The 23,402-nt window shown below is 46.0% G+C and overlaps 1 protein-coding gene across 2 annotated transcripts in view; it reads right to left on the minus strand.

The window, feature by feature from the left end:
• Window positions 1-320: 320 nt before the first annotated feature.
• The window catches only part of SOBP (sine oculis binding protein homolog), a 118,291-nt gene continuing 95,209 nt past the window's right edge, over window positions 321-23,402 (minus strand). For both annotated transcript variants that reach the window (XM_075414274.1, XM_075414273.1), the window contains 2 exons: window positions 15,147-17,101; window positions 321-409 (listed from right to left, as the gene is read on the minus strand). In XM_075414274.1, coding sequence (XP_075270389.1) covers window positions 15,149-17,101 — 1,953 coding nt within the window. In that variant the 3' untranslated portion in view covers window positions 321-409; window positions 15,147-15,148. The remainder of the gene's footprint in view (window positions 410-15,146; window positions 17,102-23,402) is intronic.

The raw sequence follows: 23,402 nt of genomic DNA on the forward strand, positions 1-23,402 counted from the left end.
TTTCGAAGGAAAAAAAAAAAATCCGTATCATTGTCCAGTCTCCTCAAATATCTGAACATTGAAGTCAGAGAGGGAAAAGTACCTATGTTGGTCCGTGTGGTTTTTGAAACCAGGGTGAAAAATCCCCCCCAGCAAGAAGCCAAGAGGAAAAAGCGTTCCTTGGAGGAGAAGAGGGGTGGTCGCAGGAATGCTGAGCACACGGTGTGGGTCCATGATGTGCTGTCTTCTGGGTCAAAGGCACCCTTGGGACCGAGGCTTCCTCGGAGGGGCTTCGTGACGGGAAGCTGCTTTCTTTGCTGGACTTCCAGCCAGAGGGGGTGGTGAGCGGACCAGCTGGTGTCATTCGGTGGAGTGACGTGGTTTGCTCTGCTCCCTTTCTCCATGCAAGGTACCCTGTCAGCAAGCGTTCCTGTGAAGCAGAGAAGGAGAGGTGGTCAGGACGAGAGGTTGGGCAGAGGCACAAGCCCACTGCTTCAGCCTCAGCTGATCTTGGTGCCGCATGGGCTGTCGGTGCATGCAGCCTCCGAGGTCGCTGGAAAGGAAGGTGGAGCAATTCCTCCGATAAAAAGCTGGAAACTGATATATTAATAGTTCATTCTCTGGGTTTCATAGAGCGCCTTTCATCCTACAAGAGCATGGGTGAATAATGATACTTTGCAATTACACAGTACCCTTCACCCCTTGATCTCAGTGTGCTTTACAGAGCTGGGATGTACCACTCTCCGCACAGCACAGGCGGGAAAGTGGAGTCAGAGAAGGAGAAGCATTTGGACCACAACCCCTCAACACCTGGGATGGGGATAGGATGGGGAACACCGCATGTGCTGGGGCTCCCCAGACACACCTCACTGCACGGGCTGGTGTGCAGCTCCAGAGGGCTCATCGGTCTCACAGAGAAATTGGGACAGTACCTGGAGACAGCTCCACTCTCACGTAAATATGCCTCTCCCACTAACAGAGCTAACTCTGTAGGTACTATCTGTGCTGTGCAAGCAAACTGAAGATGCCCCTCTTGGCCCTTCCTCAAATCCGTAGTCATACAAAGGAGAGATGTATGCTCAACACAGCAAAACCGAGCTGCAATGAGGGAGGTCGGGGTGGAGTTCCCCTCAACCTCCTCGGCCCTCTCTTGGGATGGTCTGCAACAAGTCTTGTACGACCACCACAGCAGCTATAGTGCCAGGAGGTTACAATCAGCAGAGCACGGTAACTGACACTGTGTAGCATGACAAATAGAACTCAAATAAAGGCATTTTAGGGCCCAGAGCAGAACTAGGCATTACTTGCACTGAGGTAAACTGCTACTAAGATCTGGTATTTTCAGTGTTGAACGCATATGTTTCCATGGACCATGTATGAGATGAGAACAAAACTTTCAAGATCCTGCTAGAGCAGCTCAGAGAATTAGGCAAAGAATTTAACTTTCCAGTTGTTCCCTTTTTCTATCCTGGTCCTCATTTCCAGGTGCATTTTTCTCCTGCTGTCTGACCAGATGTACTGAGTGCTTTTGTCTTCTTTCTTTTCTCATTTTTTAGGACACAAAAGGAATGCATCCCACAGGACTTATTCAGACAAGCCCTTCTGAAGCCCACAGGTGCTTTGACTGGGTGAACAATACTGAAGCAAACACAGCTTTATTGATTTTGAGGCCTTCAGAAAGCTGCATTATAGCTCCCCTACAATAAGGTGAACTTTGCCAGTGGTGAAGGCCAAGGTCACGAAAATCTTTGGAATCGCAGTTTTGAAAACCCAGATCACCTTCTCATCAATGTAATGCAACTAACACCACTCCAGTGGTTATAAGCTCCTGATGCCCTAGTTGATCTAGGGGGTACTGGGTGATACACCATGGCCTCATGTGCTTCTGCTTCCCTTGTCAGTTGACCATATAGGCTGCCTAGCAGGGACTGTCCTCTCTCTCTACGCAGTGTGCTTTGGACTCTGTCTCCTTGGATGGGATCTGCTGTCCCCTAACGATTCGGACTGAAACTCTGAAGTACTTATTTGCCTTAATTTTGGTGCTGGGTCACATTTTCCTTAGTATGCTCCACAATCTCCCCTTCACACTGGCTCCTCTGCGATCACTCACGTCACTGTGCTCGTATCCCCCTGCCAAACCTCCACCCTTCTCAAAGCAGAGACTGGAAGGCACATTGAATACGTTGACCAGCACAAACTCCCAGAGCATGGAGACCACTATATCTAGGTTAAGGAGTAACATTTGGGCTTTCAGGCAATGTGCCCAGCAGGATGAGAAGTTTTGGGTGTACAGAGAGCTGTGGACAAGAACTAGACTGAGAACTGGGATGTATCCACCTAGAAAGTACTCCCCATAAAGTACACGACTGCTTTCTGTCACTTTTTGGCTCGAAATCTTGCTCTGAGATTAACTAAAAAGGGAAGCAGAGAAATTAAAATCTGTAACGTGTGTATGAAACTTCACTCTGCACTTCAGGTATTTTGCCTGCTCCTCTCTTTCCATATGTCAACAGAAACAAATTTCCATCCCTCACTAATCAGTCTCAAGTGGCATGGCATAGCACAGATTGATGGAAGTGATTTGGGAGGGAGGGCATGAAGAAGTTCCCTAGCTCTTGATGCTTTCTGGCAGGAGCAGTCAGCTAGCTTTGTAAGTCCCCTCCTGCCAACAGACTCAGTGTAACAGAGTGTGCAGATCGGAGAGAAGGACCTTCTCTGTTGGTTGGCTCATATGGCAGTCATTGAGGTTGATGAATGCATCTTTGTAGCTATCAAGTGACAGAATAAAAATCCGTATCAGGCATAGCATGCAAAGTTTTATAAAGAAACGAGAACACACTAGTCATCACCACTTCACAGTTAGACGTTACACACCTCGTGCCAACACCAGCGTGCATGACCAGCACAATAAAGTAATCTATTTATATCTCCCCCCAAAACAAATTACTTTTTAGGGGAGCAACATATGCTCTTCACCCCAGCTGAACCTGCCCTCAACACACATCAAATATTGCTGATCACACAGAAAAATTGCATCAGCCACGGAAGAATAATTTTGGTAAGCATAAAGCCATGGGGTTGAGCTTATGGGAGTTGCACTGAGGTGAGCATGCTGGGTTTTGCCTGCTTTCCAAAGCTAAGCAGGTTTGGGCTGATCCCGGGGTGGAAGACCACCTAAAAGTCAGAGATAGGCTGTAGTTCCAACCCCAGGAGGCAGCATGGAAAAGAAGACAGAAAAGACAGTAAGTAGGAAGGCTCATTTCTGCCCCACTATCAATGCAGCAGGGCAAAAGGAGAAAAACTCAACTGTATGATGACCCAGCTCAGGCAGATGCCTTGGAGGTCCACCTGTGTGGGCTCAGATAGCAAGGCAGTGCTTCTCTGAACAGCAGGTGAGAGCTGCGTGGATGCTCTCTGTGGCTGTTAGTCATAACCTGAGCAATGGGCAACTACGGAACAGGCTGCACCAGTGCAGAGCTTCCTCTTCGGTTTATGCCCTGACTCGTGAGGATTTAAATCCTTGCTCGAAACAACACAGTGTTAGAGCTTGGCCAGACAGTTTGGCAACTAGGGCAAAGCCTCCCCAGCGAGCTTCCCTCCTCCCTTTCCGCAGCTAGCTATCTCTTTCCAGGTGCTGCTGCAGACCTACAGCCCTTCGTCCTGTGCAGCCCTGGGGACTGGTGTGGTGGGAAGCTTGGCCCTGTTTGGTGAAGCCATTTGGTAGAAGGCCTCCTTGCCCCACTGCCCCTCCATGCTGAGGAGCTGGGCAGCTCGGCTGCGGGGGCATTTCCTCCTCCTGCTCCCCCCATACCCAAGCACGGATCCCAGCTCTGCCTTAGGTTGCCATGCTAGCAGCAGGCTCTGGCTGGCAGTAACAGCCGCCAGAAATAGCTGCTCCTACCCACTGCCCTCCCCAGTCATGTCCTACCTCCTCGGAGGGGCCATGCCATTGACATGGCTTTGGGCACATGCACGCATGCAGACACACACATTTTTTCCCATGGTTGCTTCCCCCTCATTCTGTGCCCCATTGAACATTTCTGTCTCCAGATTCACATCTTATTGTTCAGAAAAAAATTAGTGACTGGGTGGGGAGGGCTGAGGCAACTGTTGATGTGGGCTGGCATGGCAGAGTTTCCACCATTTAGCACAGCACTTAATTCACCCGGACAATGAATGCTGATGTGCTAAAAGAGGCCTACTTCATCTGGGACATGCATGGCCCTAGAGTAAAGGCACTGCAATTATTTTCTCAGGGAAACTGCTCTGAGGATAAACCACAAGAGTGCAGCTAAAGCCAGCATGGGAGCAAGCTCAGCCCTGGAAACACTCTGGAATCATCTGTTACTTGTAATAGTTCTGTAATTTTTTTTTAATTTTTTTTTTTAGTAATTCTTAAAGCAGTTCAAGCTTCTTCATTAAAACCTTCCCCTTTGAATACTTGATGATTCATCTTTCCATGAGCAAACTGAAGGGATGCCACACTACAAGAGTCTGGGGAGGCCTTTAGCACGAATGGGATAACAAGAAGGGTCCTTAAGTACCATCCCTTGGTTTTGAAGGTGGTGTTTGCCTTCTGCTCTGGTCTTGTAAGCTATGGATCCTTCTCAGCTTTGGGTCAGAGATACAACTCAGGCTCTCCCGCCTACTGAAACGTGAGCCGTAATCTGAGCGGACATTGTGACTTCAAGGAATGCATTGGGGAAGAGGCTTGGGATCTGCCCTCCTTTGCTGCCTAGGCAGAAGAAGTGTTAGGGACAGCTTAGTCACCCCCCACTCTCTGACTGAATTATTGCAGGGATGCAGCAGAGGCCATGCTTGCAATTGTATCCAGTAGTCAAGGAAGGACCTTGAGGAAGAGACATGAACTAGAAAGCAGCAGGTCTGTTATGTGCTGACTCCTGCTTTCCTGCATCTATTCCTAGAAAAGCCTTTTAGAAAGTTTCACCAGTTTACATCTACGTTGGGCCCCTTGCTGGTACATTTAGTACCATCTCTCCCTAAACTCCTTCAATGTATGCTAAACTGAGCTCAGAAACTAGCTAGTGAAGTTAAGAACAGGGATGTATGTCACCATGGCCCAGTTATGTAGCAAGGAAATGAAGGAAATACAGTTCCAGACTCTCCTTCATGCTCCAGGATGGCCCAAGGGAAAATCACCTCTTAAAAAGAGGGAGCAAAGGAATCATCACTGTGGAAGAGACCCTGAGAGTCACCAAGAAGATATGGGGTCCATGCTCCTGGATTTACTAGGCAGTCAGTTCACTGCAGAGATCCAAGACAGAAATGAAGTCCTCTCTACCTCTTTCAAAATTGGCGACAATCATTCAAAACCCAGGTATCTAGCAGCAGAGTCTGCTCTTGACTGCTTTGTTCCAGCCCCAAACTCCATGGTAGGGATACGGCATAAGGCAAAGGGAAAAGTATTTTCTTCCCTCCATTATACACCTCCATAAAGACAGTGCTCCCCCCAAAATAGGAGTACAGTCTTGGCCTGGGTAAGCATGCAGCTCTTCTTCATAGCCAGTGGAAACAGGATTCCCTAAACTCAGCAGAGAGCAGCCACACACTTGGGGAGAATGGCCTGAGCTGCTGTAAATCCTCCCCTCTACCACAAAGCAGCAATGCAACTTCACCGTGCAACTTGATCTGCACAGACCCAGGGGACACAGCATCTCCTCTGCCCTCCGGGTTTGGGTTCTCCTGGGCAAAAACCATCTGCCACCAGGAACCCATGCCACAGCATTTTAAATTTCCATTTCCTCATGTTCCCATCACTGTCAAGCTTTCTGTGAAAGCAGCTCCCCACCAAATCGCACTGCTTTCTACTTTCCTCTGCTTGTGCTACAGGCGGAGGAGAAGCAACAGCTCACAAACTTTAATCCAGGTGGACCAGTGTCCTCATTCTCCTTCCCATGCCCAGGGTGCTCCAGAGCAGGCATTGCGTTAGGTTCTCTGAAACACATCTGGGAAGAGCCTCTCTATCCACCAGCCATGGAGGGAGACAGAGGAGACCAGTCTCGGAAGGCTAAGATGAACATTTGGGCTCAGCTCCCCAGATTTCAGCATTGGTGCTGCTGTCGGGTTTCTCTGCTGCTGTCATCCTTCCTTTCCCACCTCTACCACTTGCTACTTTTCAAAGTAGCAGTCTCCCCAGAACCTCTCTAAATATTCTCTTCATATAATTTTTCACCATTTCAAGGAAATTTCTTACGGTTTAACTTTTTCTCGAACAATTGCTCAGTGAGTTCATGAAACTCCTCTTCACTTTCAGTCTGAACTAAAGACAAAACCAACGCCAACCAGGCCCTCCTGCCCAGTCCCACGGCACCATCTTTCTCCAGGCTTTCAATGACAGTGACTCTCTGGTGTACATTTTGGGCCATTTCAAGGTACATATGCAAGTCATGGAAAGAGGAAAATGCCACCACGGCTCTGGACTTGTAATCTCAGCTGTCTCTGGCCATGGCCGCTGTGGCACATCCCGGATCCTGCCTGGGACAGATTCTGCTTTACACTGGGGTAACCAGGTGTATCTCCACAATAGCAAGGCAGCCCATTGCCCTCCAGTTAGCACAGCACCAGTGTATTGGGCAGACCTCTAAATAGTTCGCCTTGCCCCACTGATGCTTCATGTGCAGATGTGGCAGAATATATGTTTTTCCTTCAAAAAAACCCAGCCAAATATTCAACTAATTCTCCCATTCTGCGCTGGGATAAAGCTGAAACTTTGCAAGGACCTTTTTGCAAAAAAATAACAAACAAAAAAACAAAACAGAAAAACTAAAACAGAAAGAAAACCAAATCCCGACAGTTTCTGCTCTCCCTTCCTGAAAACAGGCAACCACTGTGATGTGATAACCCTTCTTTAAGCCTCCAATTTTGTCTGAATCAGAATAGAAACTTCAACTCGAATTTCAGCAGCCTCCTGTGGGCTTAAACCGCTAGGCTTTTGGCTATTCTGAGGTGCTTCTCAATTTTCTTCTCCAAGCTGATCTCTCCAGTAAAACCAGATAAAAAGCCACAAAAAGGCAGATTAACTGTGGGTAGCACTCTGGAGGAGGACCAGTGGTGAGGATGGGGGTCTTGCCGAGCAACAGCCTGTACCTCCCTGTGAGAGTCCTCCTCCTCACCTGGGTTATGCCTGGGCCTGACTTTTTCATCTGAAATGCTGTTGTGGACCACAAAATAATAGCAGTAACAAAACCAACACCACCATGAATAATGATGATGATGATGATGATGATGATGATGATGATGATGATGATGATGATAATAATAATAATAATAATTTTTTTTTTCAGAAGCAGCATTGAAACTTTTTAGTGAAAAGTTTTAGCATCCCATATCAGGAAGCAATCAACATTTTCCTCCAAACAACTCCTCCGTCCGTAACCCTCCAGGGCTGTGGGCTTGCCACTGTCCCCATGGGGTTTCTCCTTGGTTTTCACAGCCCCCGTCCTGGTTCATTTCAGCCTAAGCAAGAGCAGATGCAGATTCTTCCAAAGCCAAAGGGGTGTGCTGAATTCAGTGGCCAAAATGTCAGGTACACTGTGCTGTGGGGGAAGGGAGAGAAAAAACCCACCCAGAACACATAAGGAACAAGCGGGTGAGACCAGGCATAGACCTCGGTGCAGTACCAGGCACCTGAGGGCATCTCCCTTACCCCTGGCACTGCTGGCCCCTAAGCGACCTGCGTTGGACCCAACCGTTCTTTTAGATTTTCTCTATTTCCTGCCTCCCCTATCAACCCCAAGAAAACAAGAACAGTATTTTTACCACCAAGATAACCAGTTCAGCAATAGTCGGTAAACAGCTTCAAGCAAAACATGCTTGAACTGGCATTGTAATTGTACTTTGAAAGGTAGGATCAGAATTCAAATTTTCAGTGACCTCATCATGTATCTTTTCTTTCATACTAGTGTTCAAGCATCTCTCAGTTGGGGAATTCTTGTGGGAAAGGGAGTTTTTTCCTCTCTTCTGGATAAGCAACTTAGAAGTGGCAGCACAAGTGGTTCATGAAAGCTTATAAATACTTGGAGCATAGGCAGGCAACAGAAAGTTTTACATTTAACCACGTGGGCTCCAAATAAACAGCTAAAAATTGCTCTAACTGTAGGTTTCAATATCAATTGGCCGATGATGGGATGCAGATCTTTCCAGAGAGGTCAGAACTCAATAGTTATTTCACTCCGCACTACCCAGTCCCTAAACCCCCTATTTTTTATTTTTGTTTTTTTTTAAATGTGTGCTTCCATAGAAGATGATAGCATTACAAAGCCTGAAAGTCCTAAACCGGGACTGGAAGATGGAGTGCAGGAGAGAGCAGAGGCGTCCTCTTGACAAACACAGTTCAGCCTCTTTCTCTCTAGACACTTTGTTGTAGGTTGGCTCGAATTTAAGACAGTAATGTTTCAGAAACACTTGGAAAAGCAAGCCAGCTGCAGGGAGGATATCGTTACAAATTGAGACACATGTTGTACAGGAATACCATTCTTTTCAAATACCAAAATCGTGTTTGGGGAAGTGAAGCTGTGCAAATGAGTCAGAGGCAAGACCTCGGTCCGCAACGTGCCGAGGGCCTTCAACTTGCATTACAGGCATCGAGTGCTGACTGCGCACAGTACTGCACAGGATCAAGCCCAGCTATTTAATTAGCTGTAATTTTCACAGTAGGAGCAAACGTTGAATAGTTGAGGGTTCTGCAAAATGTCAGAGGTTACTTCGATTCGCAGCTCTCACGAGATGATCACACACGCTTCCAAACACAACCTCTGGTCCCAGGAGTGAAATGCAGCTCATTATCAAAACAGTGTAAATAAGGTAATGATTAGTAGGCCTCAGCCGTGAGGCCTCGACTGATGGAGGCACCCAGGAATGTGCTTAACTTGCCTGTTTTGCTCCATGGGACCTCAAAATAGACAGGGCTCAGCAGGTAGTCTGGAAACAAAAAGTGCATCAGAAAAGCTTGCTTTTCACAGTCTGATTTCCTCCTGATTTCTTGCTCAAACAGCTTTGCTTCTGCTTTGCTTGAATCTCCCTCTGCTTTTTTAACAAGAATTTAATTTTATCTTAAAATCTATTGCTTGCTGCTTGATTATGTCCAACTTTTTTTGCAACCGTAGTCCTCAAAAGTGTTTTGCTCCTTTCTGACCCACTTTCAGGTATTGCTCATAAAACTGAGGAACAGTTTATAAGCTCGTCACAGTTATTCAGAGCTCACCACTCCGTACTGAAGTTGGCCATGGTTTTATCAGGGTCAAGCTTCACAAAGGCTATTAGGTGTTTAGCTCCTTATCAGATTGCAGCGGCAACCAGACACATACTGTCCAGGATCTCAGCCTCTGAATGTAAAGGCAATCGTTGTCTCAGATGATGTTTTTACAAGGGTGCCTCTGTTTTACTATGGTCTTTGTTGTTAGGGACTGTGTTTAATCATGAATTATGCTTTTTTTCCTCATAAACTTTCCCTCTGTCACCGACTTCAGTAGCTCGACAAGCACAAGTACAGACTGATGGAGAGCTAGAGTCTCCCTCTATGCCCACTTTACACTGAACACCTTTGAATGCAGCCAAATCTGCCTTGCACCAACTTAAATAAGAGGAGCATTAGGCCTTATATGTATGAAAGTGCCTGGTCAGTCTTTAAAGCCTGGCAAAGAATTATCAGTAACTCGTCCTTTCAGTATGAATGTGGGTTGTACCAGCTTAGGGAATGGCATGGATTAGATGCTTATTTCAGTTCAAATAATTTTCATTTCACAAGACAATTAAAACTAATAAGGGCAAGTAAGCACTGACATGATCTCTGAAGTCAGTGGTCCCAGGTCAGGGAGCTGTCAGGTAAGCTACAGCCTCCAGCAGCCGCAGGCTCTGCAGATTTCTGTGGGTCTGTCAGTCGAGCTATGGCATTTTTTGCTGGCTGAAGTTCTGGCCGTGTGTTTTGTTTGCCAACAGTCCTAGATGCTCACTACCTTTGCAAATCAAACCAGGTGTAGTTATTTTCTAAATTGGGTTCAAGAATCAGATTTCACGTTTGAAACATATGCCCTAGGAGGTTTTACAGAAAAGCAGGAGGAACTCATCAGAAATCAGCATTTGTTCCTTCGATTCAAAGAGTGTGCAGTGATTTACAGCAGCGTACCGCGAGCCTGCTATTTACTGCCACTGAGACGGAAGTTAGTGCTCCCACACCCCAGCAGCAAGATGTGGGAGCTGAAAGCTACCCTGGAAGTTTGTCATTTTATACTTCACCATTTTGAGAACCCTTTCTTTTCTTTTTTTAAAATTTTTTTTTTCTTTCCCTGGGAAATCCCTTTTCTGATTTAATATATCTGAGAAGCTACACAGGCAATTTTGAAACATAAGATCACACTGCTAGAGCCAGGCAGCTCTCAAGGGCAAAGCTTCAGTTCCAAGCAAATGTGTTTAAGGCTTTGTGGTGTTAACAGTCTATCCTCTGGCTCTTTGGATAAATAGAATATTTCTGTAGGCTCATAAGAAGCCAGGTGAAGGAAAACTTCTGAACCAGAAGAGTAGGTGTTAAGTGTATGAGTCCAATTACTCTACTGATTTAAATTAGTTTAGCACCAGTGGAGCTATATCCAGTTAAAATTAGCAAAGGCTCTGGCCCATAGTACTGTGTCAACGAAGATGACTAGCATAAAAAATGTGTTTAAATGTACAAAATCTGTTTTCAAGTATACTTTTATGGTCAAACTGTGTCCTGATCATAGCAATAGCAGGGCAGGGAAGGGTAAGATGCTGGTAGATAGATGCTACAGTGACAGGGGAGCCATAAAAACTCTTAAGGCAGAAAGGGAGATTAATAGCTATGCCCCTTGCCTCAGGAATCCTGACCAGAGCAGGAAATCTTGTGCTGGACCATTATGGGCAGGGGAGATCACAGTGGGATACATATTACTTCTGCTCTGAACTAGAGTGTTCTGCATATCGTATGTTTTTACGACTACAATGTATGGACTAGACAGCTGGAGGTTTGGGCCTGTAACTCAGCAGACGCTGACCCCAGCACATGCGAGCTGGCTCGGTAGGTGGCCACACGCCTACTGTTTCCATTACTTCTTGAAGAAATTCTGCTGGCACAAGCAGAAAAACTCCTTCCTTTTCTTACCGCTCTGCCCTCAACATTGGATTAGTCAACGTACACTCACACACGCACACAGAGAAGCTAGTTGTGAGTTTAGTATGTGCCACTTAATTTTCTAATTTAGTTTATCATAACTATCATGTTAAATCCAAGCAGACCTTAGTGTTTTTATTTATTTGCTTTAGGAAACCTTGACACCAAAACCAGAGGGTTAAAACTGATCCTGCCTGGACATAAAGCATGTAGGCAGGCAATACTAACACTGCTAATTTTAGAAACTCACATTGCTCAAACTTGAAAAAATAACACTCAACGGAATATTCTTCCTAGCTTCATTCCTTTATCATAGTAGGACTTTGGCACCGAGACATCTTTTGCTGGTTCTTCAAATTGCATCAAGCTAGAACAGCTTGACAGTCCACATCCTGATGCAGAGACTAAACTTTAACATCAAGGATTATGTTGCTGATTAGCACTTCCAATAATCAAGTAATTGGTACATTAAATAATCCAGAGTTTGGCGACTTGCCTGAAAAGGTCACGCTTGCATTGATTCCTTTTTAGGGAGTCCATGTTGCTATTATACGAATTCAATCTGTCTGTTCAGAGCTCTAGCGTGAAAATATTTGGCTAATTTCCTTATTTTCATACAATTAGGTGGGAAATAAAATCCAGGAAAAGTTGCACATTAGGGCAATATGTTGAGATTTTCCAATTAGAGTAGGTGGGGAGCAAGAGAGAAAAAGACAACTCTTTGGACTTTTTCTTCTCCCAGGTTAGCGTGGCCAGCGCAATCAACACAAGCCTCCAAGGGCCGAAGTCAACACAATTATTAGTGCAGCTCCTACCCTCTTTGCATTTCAGTAGAATTTCTGTGAGGCTGGGAGTCTCTCCCAAGGGATCTTCCCCACAACCAGACTGCCGAAGGAGCGGGGTTTTACCTCTGCCCTTCCCCAGGCTGGGGCAGGAGGAACTCACGGGCACGGCGGAGATCCAGGCAGTGGCCAAGGGGCTACACTGATGCTCTGCTCCCCCTGGCCGTCCCCTCTGTGCAGACACGGGCAGGCTCTGAGCCCTGTGCAGCCTCCACAGACAGGCTGCTGGGAGGCCCGAAATCCATGCAGCCTTCTTGCTCCCCCAGACTGGCTATTACCCGCACTAGTGAAACCAGGGCTCTGCATGAAACCAGAGTCCTCATCTCAAATCAATGATCAGAGCTGCACAAATCACTTGTGCGTGCTTTGGGAGGCTCAAAACCCATCCGTGTTTCACTGAGCTACCCACTGGAATGAGATGGTTATCACGCTGTTTATTTCTGCTGAGTATTTTTGGTATCCTCTTTCCCTTGAAGCACAAAAGGATCCTGGTCTCATATCTCTTCTGCACAGAGGCTACATCTTTTATTTTTGTGGAGAAATGAGGGGACGAACACAGACTGACTAATAACCGTCACTATTCCATGCAATGCTATTGCACAAACCTCAGAGGCACGGCAGACACCTAGGGTGGGCTTTTTGACTTCCACTGTCTATGGGGACATCTATATCTGGGCCAGTCACCCTATGTTTCCTTCACAGCAGGGAGAAATAGGCACTCCTAGGGCATAATTCGTCTGAGCTGTCTTAGGTGTTGACTTCAGGATGAGCTCAGCTGTCTTTTTGAAGCGCCTGCTTCTCTAGGTTGATTTTAAAGAGACTTTAGACAATTAGCTGAGCTGCGTCTTTGTTCCAGATGTCTATATTGGGTCAGATTAATCTTGCTTGGCAACCTGAAAACTTTCCTGTAAGACAAGCCTCGCACTGAGACAAAGGAATATATAAAACTCTTGGTGAATGGGAAAATGGTTATTCCTGGGGATAACCACAGTGACAGTTATTGTCATCTAGAGAATACAAAGAGCTGAGGACAATAACTGAGTGATAAAGCATCCTTCTTGTCTTTTCAATGCAGCTTGTTCATTTTGCCCACTTTCTCTGTCAAATACTATCTGTGAAGTGATGTCATGTATAATCATGTCAACATGCAAAAATACACAACTCGGTGAAGCCAGAACTCTCTCTGATCTTTAAGGCTTTGGCTCTTGATGATACTAAACCTTTCTTGAGATCAGGACCTTGGAAAGGTGGTATTACTGCAGCCTGGATGGTCTGGGCAAGCATAAACATATTTGCTAAGAACCAGCCTGCCTTTGACTTACACAAATGTGTAAGTCTCTTAGTGCTGGCTTGAAACAAACCACAGCTATGGGGAGCTTGAGAAAGGTGGGAAAGGATCGGTTAACCATGGCTCCCCTAGAATTAAACAAAAAGGATACAGTCAAATAGGGGCCTGTTCACTAGTTCAAATCACGACCCCTAGGTAAAAGCATGCATACATTTATGAAGAGACAATCTTTCAAGCTCCAAAGGTGGCACACTGGGGGTTGCAATAAAGATCTTGTTGTTGAGAAGGACATGTAGTCCATCCATACCTCAGGGGTGGGTAGGGGGATCACCACCAGCAGGGCCTAGGAGTGTGTAAACATTTTAAATATTTATTTGACTTCTGAGTTATTGTGTATGTTGGTTATTAGTCCAAAAAAGTTACAGTTGTCCTCTGTTCTTGCAAATGTATCTTTTAAATGTGTCAGCACATGCTGAGAGCAAAGAATAATGGTTTTGTTCTACCAAAGAAAGTAAATAACTACTGTTTGTGATCAAGGGAAGTAACGTTTCCGGCGCTGCGGCCAGCACAAGGAACGTGACATTAACAAATAAAAAGGGAGCTCTGACTACACTGCGGTATCTTTAACGGTGCAATTAGCCTGCACTGATGGAGCAGGGAGATGTTGCAATGGCCCAGATTCCGCAGCCTGCGCTGCTATCTACGGCTGTAGGTGCCAAGCCCTTGAAGGCAATATTCGCATTGCTCCACTGCAGTCACTATTTATGCTACCAGGGACAGGGATTTACTGGAGGCTTCAGAATATTCCACGGATTGTAATGAAATCTGGCATGTCATCAAGCCACATCCGGCAAACCGTCAGTATTTTACTGCTGAACAGATTTCTTGCAACACCCACCATTCTCCCTTTTCCTGAAAGAAGCTCTCCACGCTTGTGATCTAAACAAATTCATTTCTCTATTGCTCACAGGTTTGAAGCAACAGACATATAGCAAACTAACAGTTTTACAAAGGCGCTGTTTCATCTGAGGGATCCAGCTGGCTGGGAATAGAGAATGAAGGGCAGGGGGGTTCTGCCTCTGGACCATTGTCCTTGGACAAACTGATGGACTTACCCATATCTCTGCCTTGCTTTGCAGCCCTACCAGGAACCACGCACATCTAACAACCGCAGGGCTGGGGGAAACCTCAGCTAAGGCTTTTCTAAGGTGGGAGACTTGCACCAAAGGCAAACACCTTGGGTAAGAGAGGAGAGCCCCATGGCACAGGTCTGAGATAAGCCACAGCAGGTAGGTCCCAAACAGCAGGCAGTGCCTAAGCACCAATACCCGAGGAAGGGAAGCTCAGGGAGAGGGTGTTCCCCCTGGAGAACAGCCCGGCTGAAAGGCAGGGTGCGGTCTGGAGGCAGACCGAAGTAAGATGGTTGGAGATGAGTATTTGGTAAATCAATTGGTTGTGAGCTAGCAGGAAGCAGCTGGCTCGTCCTGCTCTATGCTATGCTGTAGGGCAGTTTCAATCATTGTCATGAAGCCCTGGGTTCCTGCATAACTCAGCTGGTATAAGTAAGCAGATTAATGGCCCGGACCTGAACCATATCTTAGGCAAAAAAACACTGACTTTGACATACACAACACAATAATTTCACAGCCAGGACCACCACAAAATGTTCTGTGAGCAAAAGTGTAATGAGGCTGCTGGTGGATGGAGTACTGATAAGTAGAGATGCAATACAACACACACAACAATATTAAAACATAAATACCAATAGTTTTCTGAAAGTGCTGATAAATCGGGATCTGTATCTTGTTTCACAAGGCCACATCCACACGAGTTTGACCTCATACCTGAAAATACTCATTCTACTCACACGGAAGGCAGCAGTGATTACACAAACCTTTACTTATTCTGATTTCGAATTCGGAGACACCTCCTTTTCAATGGTGGCTCCAGATCCTCTGGCCCTGTGCTGAGTATTGGCGTTGAGATAATGCACGGTGCGATAGCAGTCTTTTCTGCTGGTTTTGGCACAGGCTGGATCACGCAACCTGTCTTGGGCAGCATCCGCAAAGCATACGCATGGTCCTCATCTGCTGGATTGTTAAGGTTCGGGTCCTGTTTGTCTCCCCCAGCGAGGGGCTCTTCCCCAGTCTTCTTGCCAGCATCTCCCTCAAGAAGGCAGTTTGATGCACAGTTGTTTTCCTTAACAGACTCCAGCTCGCTCACCGCCAGCTCCTCCGGGGGCTGGGGCTTTTTCGGCTCCTGGGGCGGCTCCAGGTTCTTGGAACCCTCCGTGCTCTTCGTGCCATTCACAATGACGTTGCACACCGCTGCACCACCTTCCAGTCCTGGCGTGCTGGAGGCCAAGGAGACGGGACAACAGTGAGCTCCGTCACTGCACGGTAATGTTTTTGAGTCAACTGGGCTGCAGTTGTCCCTGCAGTCGCTGCAGTTCCTTTTGTCTGAGCTACCAAAAGCCAAATTTACAACACTGTTAGTTTCACGTTCAACTTTCACTTGGGCGTGTAAAGCCCTGTGGATAACATTGTGCAGCCTAGACCGGTGGCCTACTGTTAGGTCTATCACACCGTCCTGTGGACCCTGTAGCACACTGGGGAAACCAAATTTACTGTTCACTGGACTACTAGGTCTGACAGTCAAGTCAACAACTTCATTTTTACTGTGCTCCTGAAGCACTTGAGCTTGATTTAGGGACTGGCCTGAGCAGCTCGGTGATGAGTCAGAGGATTTAGACGATCCTTGCTTTGACTCTCGAGGGGATGAAGAGCTATTGGTTGGCTTTGCCCCGGGCGTCTCACTGGAGGTACTCGGAATGAAACTTTCGCCGTTGCTGGAGAAGCCATTGGGGGGTTTGGAGTCATTGATGTGAGGGATGGGGATGGGAATGGGGATGGGGACGGGCAAAGGGACAATGACAGGGTATGGCACTAGTAGAGTCGGGGGTGGCACCAGCGGGGCAAGGGATGGCAATCCAAAGTTCATCATCTGTGGCATAGGCATAGGACCATTTGGCATCATGCTGACAGGGGGAAAGGGAAGACTGGGCAAAGGAGCTCCAGGAGGGGGAGGCGGCAACAAGCCTGGAGGATTCCCAGGCATGGTAGGTGTTGTGGGGGGATGGATATGAGGGGAAAGCATCGGCCTGTGCATGGGGCTAGAGGTGGGACCCATATTTCTGGGACCACCTGGCGGGGGACCGATTCCAGGAATCATTGGATTTGACAGAGGGCTGTTAGGATTTGAGGCATGGTGAGGCGGCCCACGAATAAATGGTGGACGGATTTGCTGCATAATTTGCTGTTCCATGAATATGGGCAGAGGAACTGGCCCACGGTTTGTCATCACCATGGGAGGACTGCGAGGTGGGACACCAATTGGAGGCACAATGCTAGCAGGTGGCTGGACAGAAACTGGTGGAATATTTGGATTCTCACTGATGGGAATAGGTTTGGGAACTGGCGTGGGGATTTTAGTGACAGAGCAGTTGGCAGCGTCAGACGGAGAGGCAGTGGTAGACGCTGATGGTCCAGGACCTTGAATTTGGCCAGCTGCAGACGCTGGGGATGGGGCTTTTCTCCGAGCATCTGCTAGCGGTATATTCCAAGAATCTGGAGTCAGCAGCTGCACCCCAGTGCCTTCTGCTTTATTTTCGACTGGAGGATGTAATGTACTGCACAGTCCAGCTGGAAGATTGGCCTGTGTCTCTTTGTAGAAAATGTCCATTTTGTACTGATTGAGACATTTTGCACTGCAGAACTGAAGCCTTCTTTCCCCGTCCCCAAAATCCAGATACTCTTTTGTGTGTCTTATGTGCTTACACCAGTCACATACCTACAACACAGTAATAAAATCAAATCAGGTAAGAAAAACAATCTTCTCTTCATAGTGTTATTTCAAAAGCAATTTTTCAGTTGCTTTCTAAATACTCACAACATGTTTCTACCAGAAAAAAAAAAAAAGTTACATTTGTGAAAATGATGCTTTTTTTTCTCCAAACTACTGGTGAATTGAATGTCACTCCCTCTTCTGGCTCCCATGATCTCAATTCTACCTTAACATTATACATTATATATCTCAAACCTATACCACAGAGAAGAATCCTCAGCTGGCATAAAGTAGTGTCATACGCGTGTGTAACTATACAAAATCCATACGAGTATGGCTGTGATTACTCCTCAGTGGTAATGTAAGCACACCTATACCGCCTAGGATGCCATGCTACACAAGAAATATGGTAACTGGAAAAGGACTCAGGAAGTTGCTGGAAAGGAATGCAAATCATTTCTGCTAAACTGCAGCACGCTGTAGCATTTAGTATTCTATTAAGAGTATCAAATAGAAAGTTGGAAAGGGTGCGGTATTTTAAAATGGCATCATGAAGCTAAAAGCATCATTCATCCTTTGCCCTTCATTCCAAGAAGAAACTTGGAAATAGTCAGGACATTTGTGTGAGGTTCGAATAGTCCCAGTTCATGATGTTTCGGCAAGCTGGAATTATTTTCTGAGCTGTTTGCCCACTCTTGTGTACGAGTCACTTTGAGTAAAACTTTTTGGCAAGCAAGGGTCTATTTAGCAACTTTTAAAATACTATAGCAAAAAGTTTGCGTTGCAAGCTCATTTTTATTTTGTTTCTCTGCTTTCCATTTAACCCATTTCTGTGTTACTATTGGTGTGGTGAAGGCACAGTCAATTTTTTTTGAAGTAAGGCTGCAGAACTAATTAAGCTGTGAAAGGTTTTCCCAATTGTAAAACACTAGACAGCAAAGTTCAAAAAATAGTCATTCTAGGCTTCAGAATCCATTACTTCAGAGAAATTATTGTGATTTCATTAACACATTAATTTTGCAACACCAACAGCTCTCACAGATGGTGAAGACATGATCTACAATTCAAATATGACTCTTGTTTGCACAAATGCCTTTCCTTCATATGGCATTTTAAACAAGAATTAATATGAGTAATCTTGCCATAGCTATAAACAGATAAACAGATGTCAGATTTTTCAGTGCCTTACTTTTTTGACAGAATTTTACACACACAAAACCCCCATTTTTGTCATTTACATTAGTTCTCAAAATACTCCGCTGACAGAGACTTTTGGTGCTTTCTATCGGCACATTGAGCCTATGACCATGTCAGAATACATCCTGGTATTGTTTGTTCTGCCTTTTCTAAATAGCCCATATTACCTTGCTTTGAAATTACTATATCTTTTGTACAAAAAAGAAAAAAAGAATATGATTGTGAAGACTGCATTAAAAGGATAATTAATTTTAATAACTATTGGCCATATAAACAATTCCAAACAACATATGTCGGGCATCTGATTACCCATCTCATTTAACTCTCAGCTTTCCTTTAATATAAACAGTGGTGACATTTTTGAGTTTTCTATAACATATCTTTAATATATATATACACACACATATACACACCCACACCCCTTGTATGCTATAGCCATTAGCCTGTTTATTTTAACTCTGCAACCTTTCGGTTAGCCGGACGGGTTGCTACTTGATTCCCTCTCCTGCCTCCCCACCTCATTCACACACTCACACACACATGCTCCCTCTCTCTACCACGAAGTTTTTATCCCAACATTTAAATCCAACTAAACAATTACTTGAGAAGTAGCACCTATTAAGTCTGCACTGAACGCACGCTGACGATGTAGCGCCCTAAAAAACGTGGACAAAAAGGCTGCCAAATGCACAGAAGAGCCGAGATAAACGCCTCCGCTGCCAGGGCACGTGCATCCCCCCACGGCGTAGGGTGGGTGGGAAGCAGGAGCGCACAGAGGAAGGCAGAGCGGGGGCACCTCCACCTCCAAGGGCCCCCGGGTTTTACCAGGCATCGGCTCTCCCTCTGCTCCCCGCAGGAAGGCTCAGCAGCCGTCGCAGACAGCACCGGAGCCGGGCAACCCCTCGCCGCAAATAGTGCAAGCGCGCAGCAGTGGGCACTGAACCATCCCGGGTATTTGGCATGGGTACGGGTTCTGCCACCCACCTGGCAAATCAACACAGGACGATCTGATGGAAACACCTTTTAACTGACCTCCTGAAATGTTCTGACTTGCTGCTATTTTCCAAGCAGACAAAAGGGGAATTTGTGAGTCTACACCGCAAGTTAATAAGGTACTGTATAACTCAGTAAAGCTGCTGAATTGACCTTTAAGTCATTTTTGATCGAGAGCTCACTGCTGTAGCCACAAAATGCTATCTTTTCGCATGTATGGAATCAGGATGTGAACCACTGCGCTCCGTCTGCTGCTTGCAGGGCATGCTTTTGCACCAAGGGCTGTATGAAGAGGTCCCAGGAGCTCCCAGCCTGAGGAGGGCTAGGGGATGAAGCCCACCCCAGCCCATCACCCACCAAAACATGTCTGCTTGCAGGGGAAAGACAAGGAGGAGACTGGTCCTGGAGGTGACTGCTGTAAGGGATGGGGCAGGACTCCAGATGCAGCTGCTTCCCTGATTTAGTCCTGGGATAGTGCAGCTAAGATGTGCCCTTCCTTCGGAGCAAAGGAAGCAAACCAACTTGTAAGCCGGCTGCCAAAGAAGCACCTGAGAAATACAAGAGAGTAAACCCAGCCTCCTTATCTTTCTAGGAAGAGCTCCCTCAATGACTTTAATTAAACAGACTGAAAGAAAAATACAGCCCCCAAAAAACCTGTGACATCTTTTCTAATCATTTAATTTTATTAGTTATCAGTTGAAAAATTCACTGAAATACTTTAGTGTTTTATTGCTGTATTGATTTGTTCATCTCAAGTGGGCTCCTATGTCACTCCTAGCTAAACAAATATTTTCTCTTCCTCGGTAAAATATTTAGAAATCCTGCTTAAAAATTCTATACTGATTTCTCCTGTTTTCAATAATTCACTGAGGTACAAGAAACCCTGAAGTCTGCCTGCCTCACTCACATATTGATCACAGACCGTTCTGTATATTTTATCACTAGATAAAATTAATTATAGCCACAGAAATTAAAGGTGGTGATTCCATTCCTCTGAACATCCTGGATGGACCAAAAATCAAATAATTACCTCATTGATTTTATGCAACCTCTCAAAGTGTTGAAGTTAACATCAGTGACAAAAGTCTATGTACTACACCCATGTATTTCATTATTTTCTATCTATCCATCTATCTTGAGCAATCACTTTATGCTGCTTATTTAGGATACAAGTATAAAATGTGCATGTCGTATGCCGGTAATATGACACCTTACAATATCATACTAAAAGGCAGAAAAACAGTCCCTACGATGAGGAGGAAATTACTGGAGGAGAAAAAGTGTCACTTAAGAATTAATGAATCAAGTCTGTCTTACAGGATTGATCATTTAAGATGAGGTCAATGAATTTATGATACAAATGGCTATATCACCGAGACGTAATAAAATGGAGCAATATCATTCATTTTACATCTAACTAATGACATGCTCAGAGTAATTACAGACTTATTCTAAAAGCCTGCACTGATTAGTTCAGATGTGATAGGTGAAACCTATATTTTTCCGTTCAATAAAATAACATTTTCCTATCTATAAAACACACAGCCAATGTCTTATTTTTTTAAGTACCTGTGTTCTGTACAGAATACCATCATTCTTCACAACCAGCTCAAAATCCCTCTCTTCATTTATTCCTTCTGCTCCCCTTTTCCTGCCTCATCCTTTCCCTTCACCATACAACCAAGAGAAGAGCTAAACTGTTGCAGGGTGCTTGTCAACGCTGCGTATTGGATGCGGCAGTGCTTACGCACGGGAGTAGCTCCCTGGTTTCAGCGCGATTAGCCACGAGAGTTAATGCTGCAGGATCACACTGGGAGGGTCTGACCGAGCACTTGTGGAAACCAATGGAGAGACTCATCTTTAACGCAATCAATCGGCTTTGGGTCTGGTGCTTAACGCCGGCCTCCGCTCACCCAGGAGTCGGCAGGAGCCTTGCCCCTGACCTCAACAGGAGCAGAGGCACGGCCAGGGATGTTGGAAGGAGCTGCGGCAGAAAATCCCATAGCACAGGCTAACAAAAGGAATACACGAGAAGAAAACAAATGCCACGAGGCCGAGTTTCAGACATTTCACACTTCACACCGCGAATGCCAGAACACAAACCCTGAATGACAGAAAGATCAGTAATAAGATAACTGCCTATCTCATTCAGCTGTAACACAACAACCCTCAAGAAGATTAAATTTACCTAACTGGGGCATGTCCAACGCTAAACAACAGAATGAACATTTCCTTCAGTACATTTAATGTATTTATATTTTAGTGGCGGGTTGCCAGTGTGCTACTTATAAGCTCAATGACTCGATATCATTCATCCGCTTTCCTGTGAAACATGCAGCAACCTACACCAGGAGACAACTCAGAAGACACTGCATCAGCAGAAACACGACTCGTGCCCGCTACGGGAACACCGAGGAAGCCGAGACTGAGAGATCCTCTAACACTCGGATTTCTCTAACACAAAGAGGGGAAAAAAAACATTCCTATTGGCATCTGTACCTTTATTTTGATAGATATGTCCAAAGCCGAGTCCAGGCTTAGCCACAAGATTGCCCCACAGGCACAAAACAGGCATCCTGCTGTGTTTAAAAGGGCCACGCTTGGGCTTTAGGCACAGGGTAATTAATACTTCCGTTGGCTGTCAAATGCAGACACAAAGTTAATCCACGAGTGCAGTCCACCACTAACCTCTGAACGATAATCTAGTATCAGACACTACTTCATTATGAAAAATTATTTCTAAAATCTGTCTGTGGAGGTATTTACACCAGTCCGACAGAAACCAGGGATGAGCAACGTGTGAACACCACCGCTGCGATGGAAGGGAGCCTGTGCCTTACACACAGCACTTTGGACCCGTATCGGCTGCCTGGTAAAGCTTAGTGAGGGGACAGAAAGGGGTCACTAGGGCAAAGACAGTCCCTTTTCAGCTTTTCCAGAACCAGAGGGTGACTAAAGAAGCTCCTCTCCTTGCTCAGGAGAACGCTGTCGTGGGACACCCTGCACATGGGAGAGCTGCATCGCATCCTGAGGAACAAGCTTTTATCAAAGATGCCGAAACATGGTACTGAAGGTGATCAAAGGCTTGCTTCCTGGCATAAAATCCACGTATTCAACTTTGCTGAGTATTTTCTACTCCTTTTTCCCACTGTGGTATCCAACTGCTGCCTCTTCATATAGGCTCAGGCATATGATCTGGCTTCACGGATGCCACTGCATGTTTCCCATATCCCATTCTGGCCCTGGTTGGCTTTCCTTTTAGCCCCAACTGTGTCCCAGGCCCTTCTCTGCAGTTTCCAACCCTGCCACCCACCCAGGATGTGTGGGACGTGGAGGCAGAGGCTCCCACCCCATCCCAAAGCCACAAGGCGAGGACACAACTGCCCTCCCGCTGCACACGCTCCTGCCTTGCAGCCAAGCAAGAACCCGACACACCAGCCATATGTTTTTCAGCAAGGGCTCAAGTTTTTTGAAGCCTGCCAAACATTGGACACAGCAGTAAGCTAGAAATTAGGAAGTGGCTTGAGAGGCACATACAGAGGTTTCTAGTAAACAGCCAAATGAGTCACAACTGGTGCTCCTCTTACACACAGCTTAGTCAGACCCTTTGCAGATCACCCAGCGGCCGCTGTAGCATGGACACCAAGGCACCTCGTCACCCGGGCCCCTGTGCAAGGCTGGGAAGCACCCCCAGCACGACACCACGGGAAAATTCATTGTATCAGAAGGAAAGAAACCCAGATCTGTGTGTCCTGAAGGACTATGTGCCGAGCTATCTTTAAAAGGCAAAAAAAAAAAAAGTGTGAAACCACTCTCAGCTGTCATCACCAGCTCCCCCAGCTTGTTGGGCAATGTGGCTGCTGGCTCCCTCCCTTCTTTCCTTCATTTATCCACCACCAAGGCCCCTCTTTGGATAGGTCACCTAGAAGGTAATGGTAATATCTAAACAAATCCCCTTGTAGATCCCACCCAGAGTGCTAAATCCCTCCCACAGCCCCATCACACAATCACAGAATCATCACAGAATCACAGAATGGTAGGGGTTGGAAGGGACCTCTGGGCATCATCTAGTCCAATGCCCTGTTAAAACAGGGTCGCCTAAAGCAGGCTGCACAAG

This window comes from Opisthocomus hoazin, chromosome 2 (assembly GCF_030867145.1).
Source record: "Opisthocomus hoazin isolate bOpiHoa1 chromosome 2, bOpiHoa1.hap1, whole genome shotgun sequence".
Lineage (NCBI taxonomy): Eukaryota > Metazoa > Chordata > Aves > Opisthocomiformes > Opisthocomidae > Opisthocomus > Opisthocomus hoazin.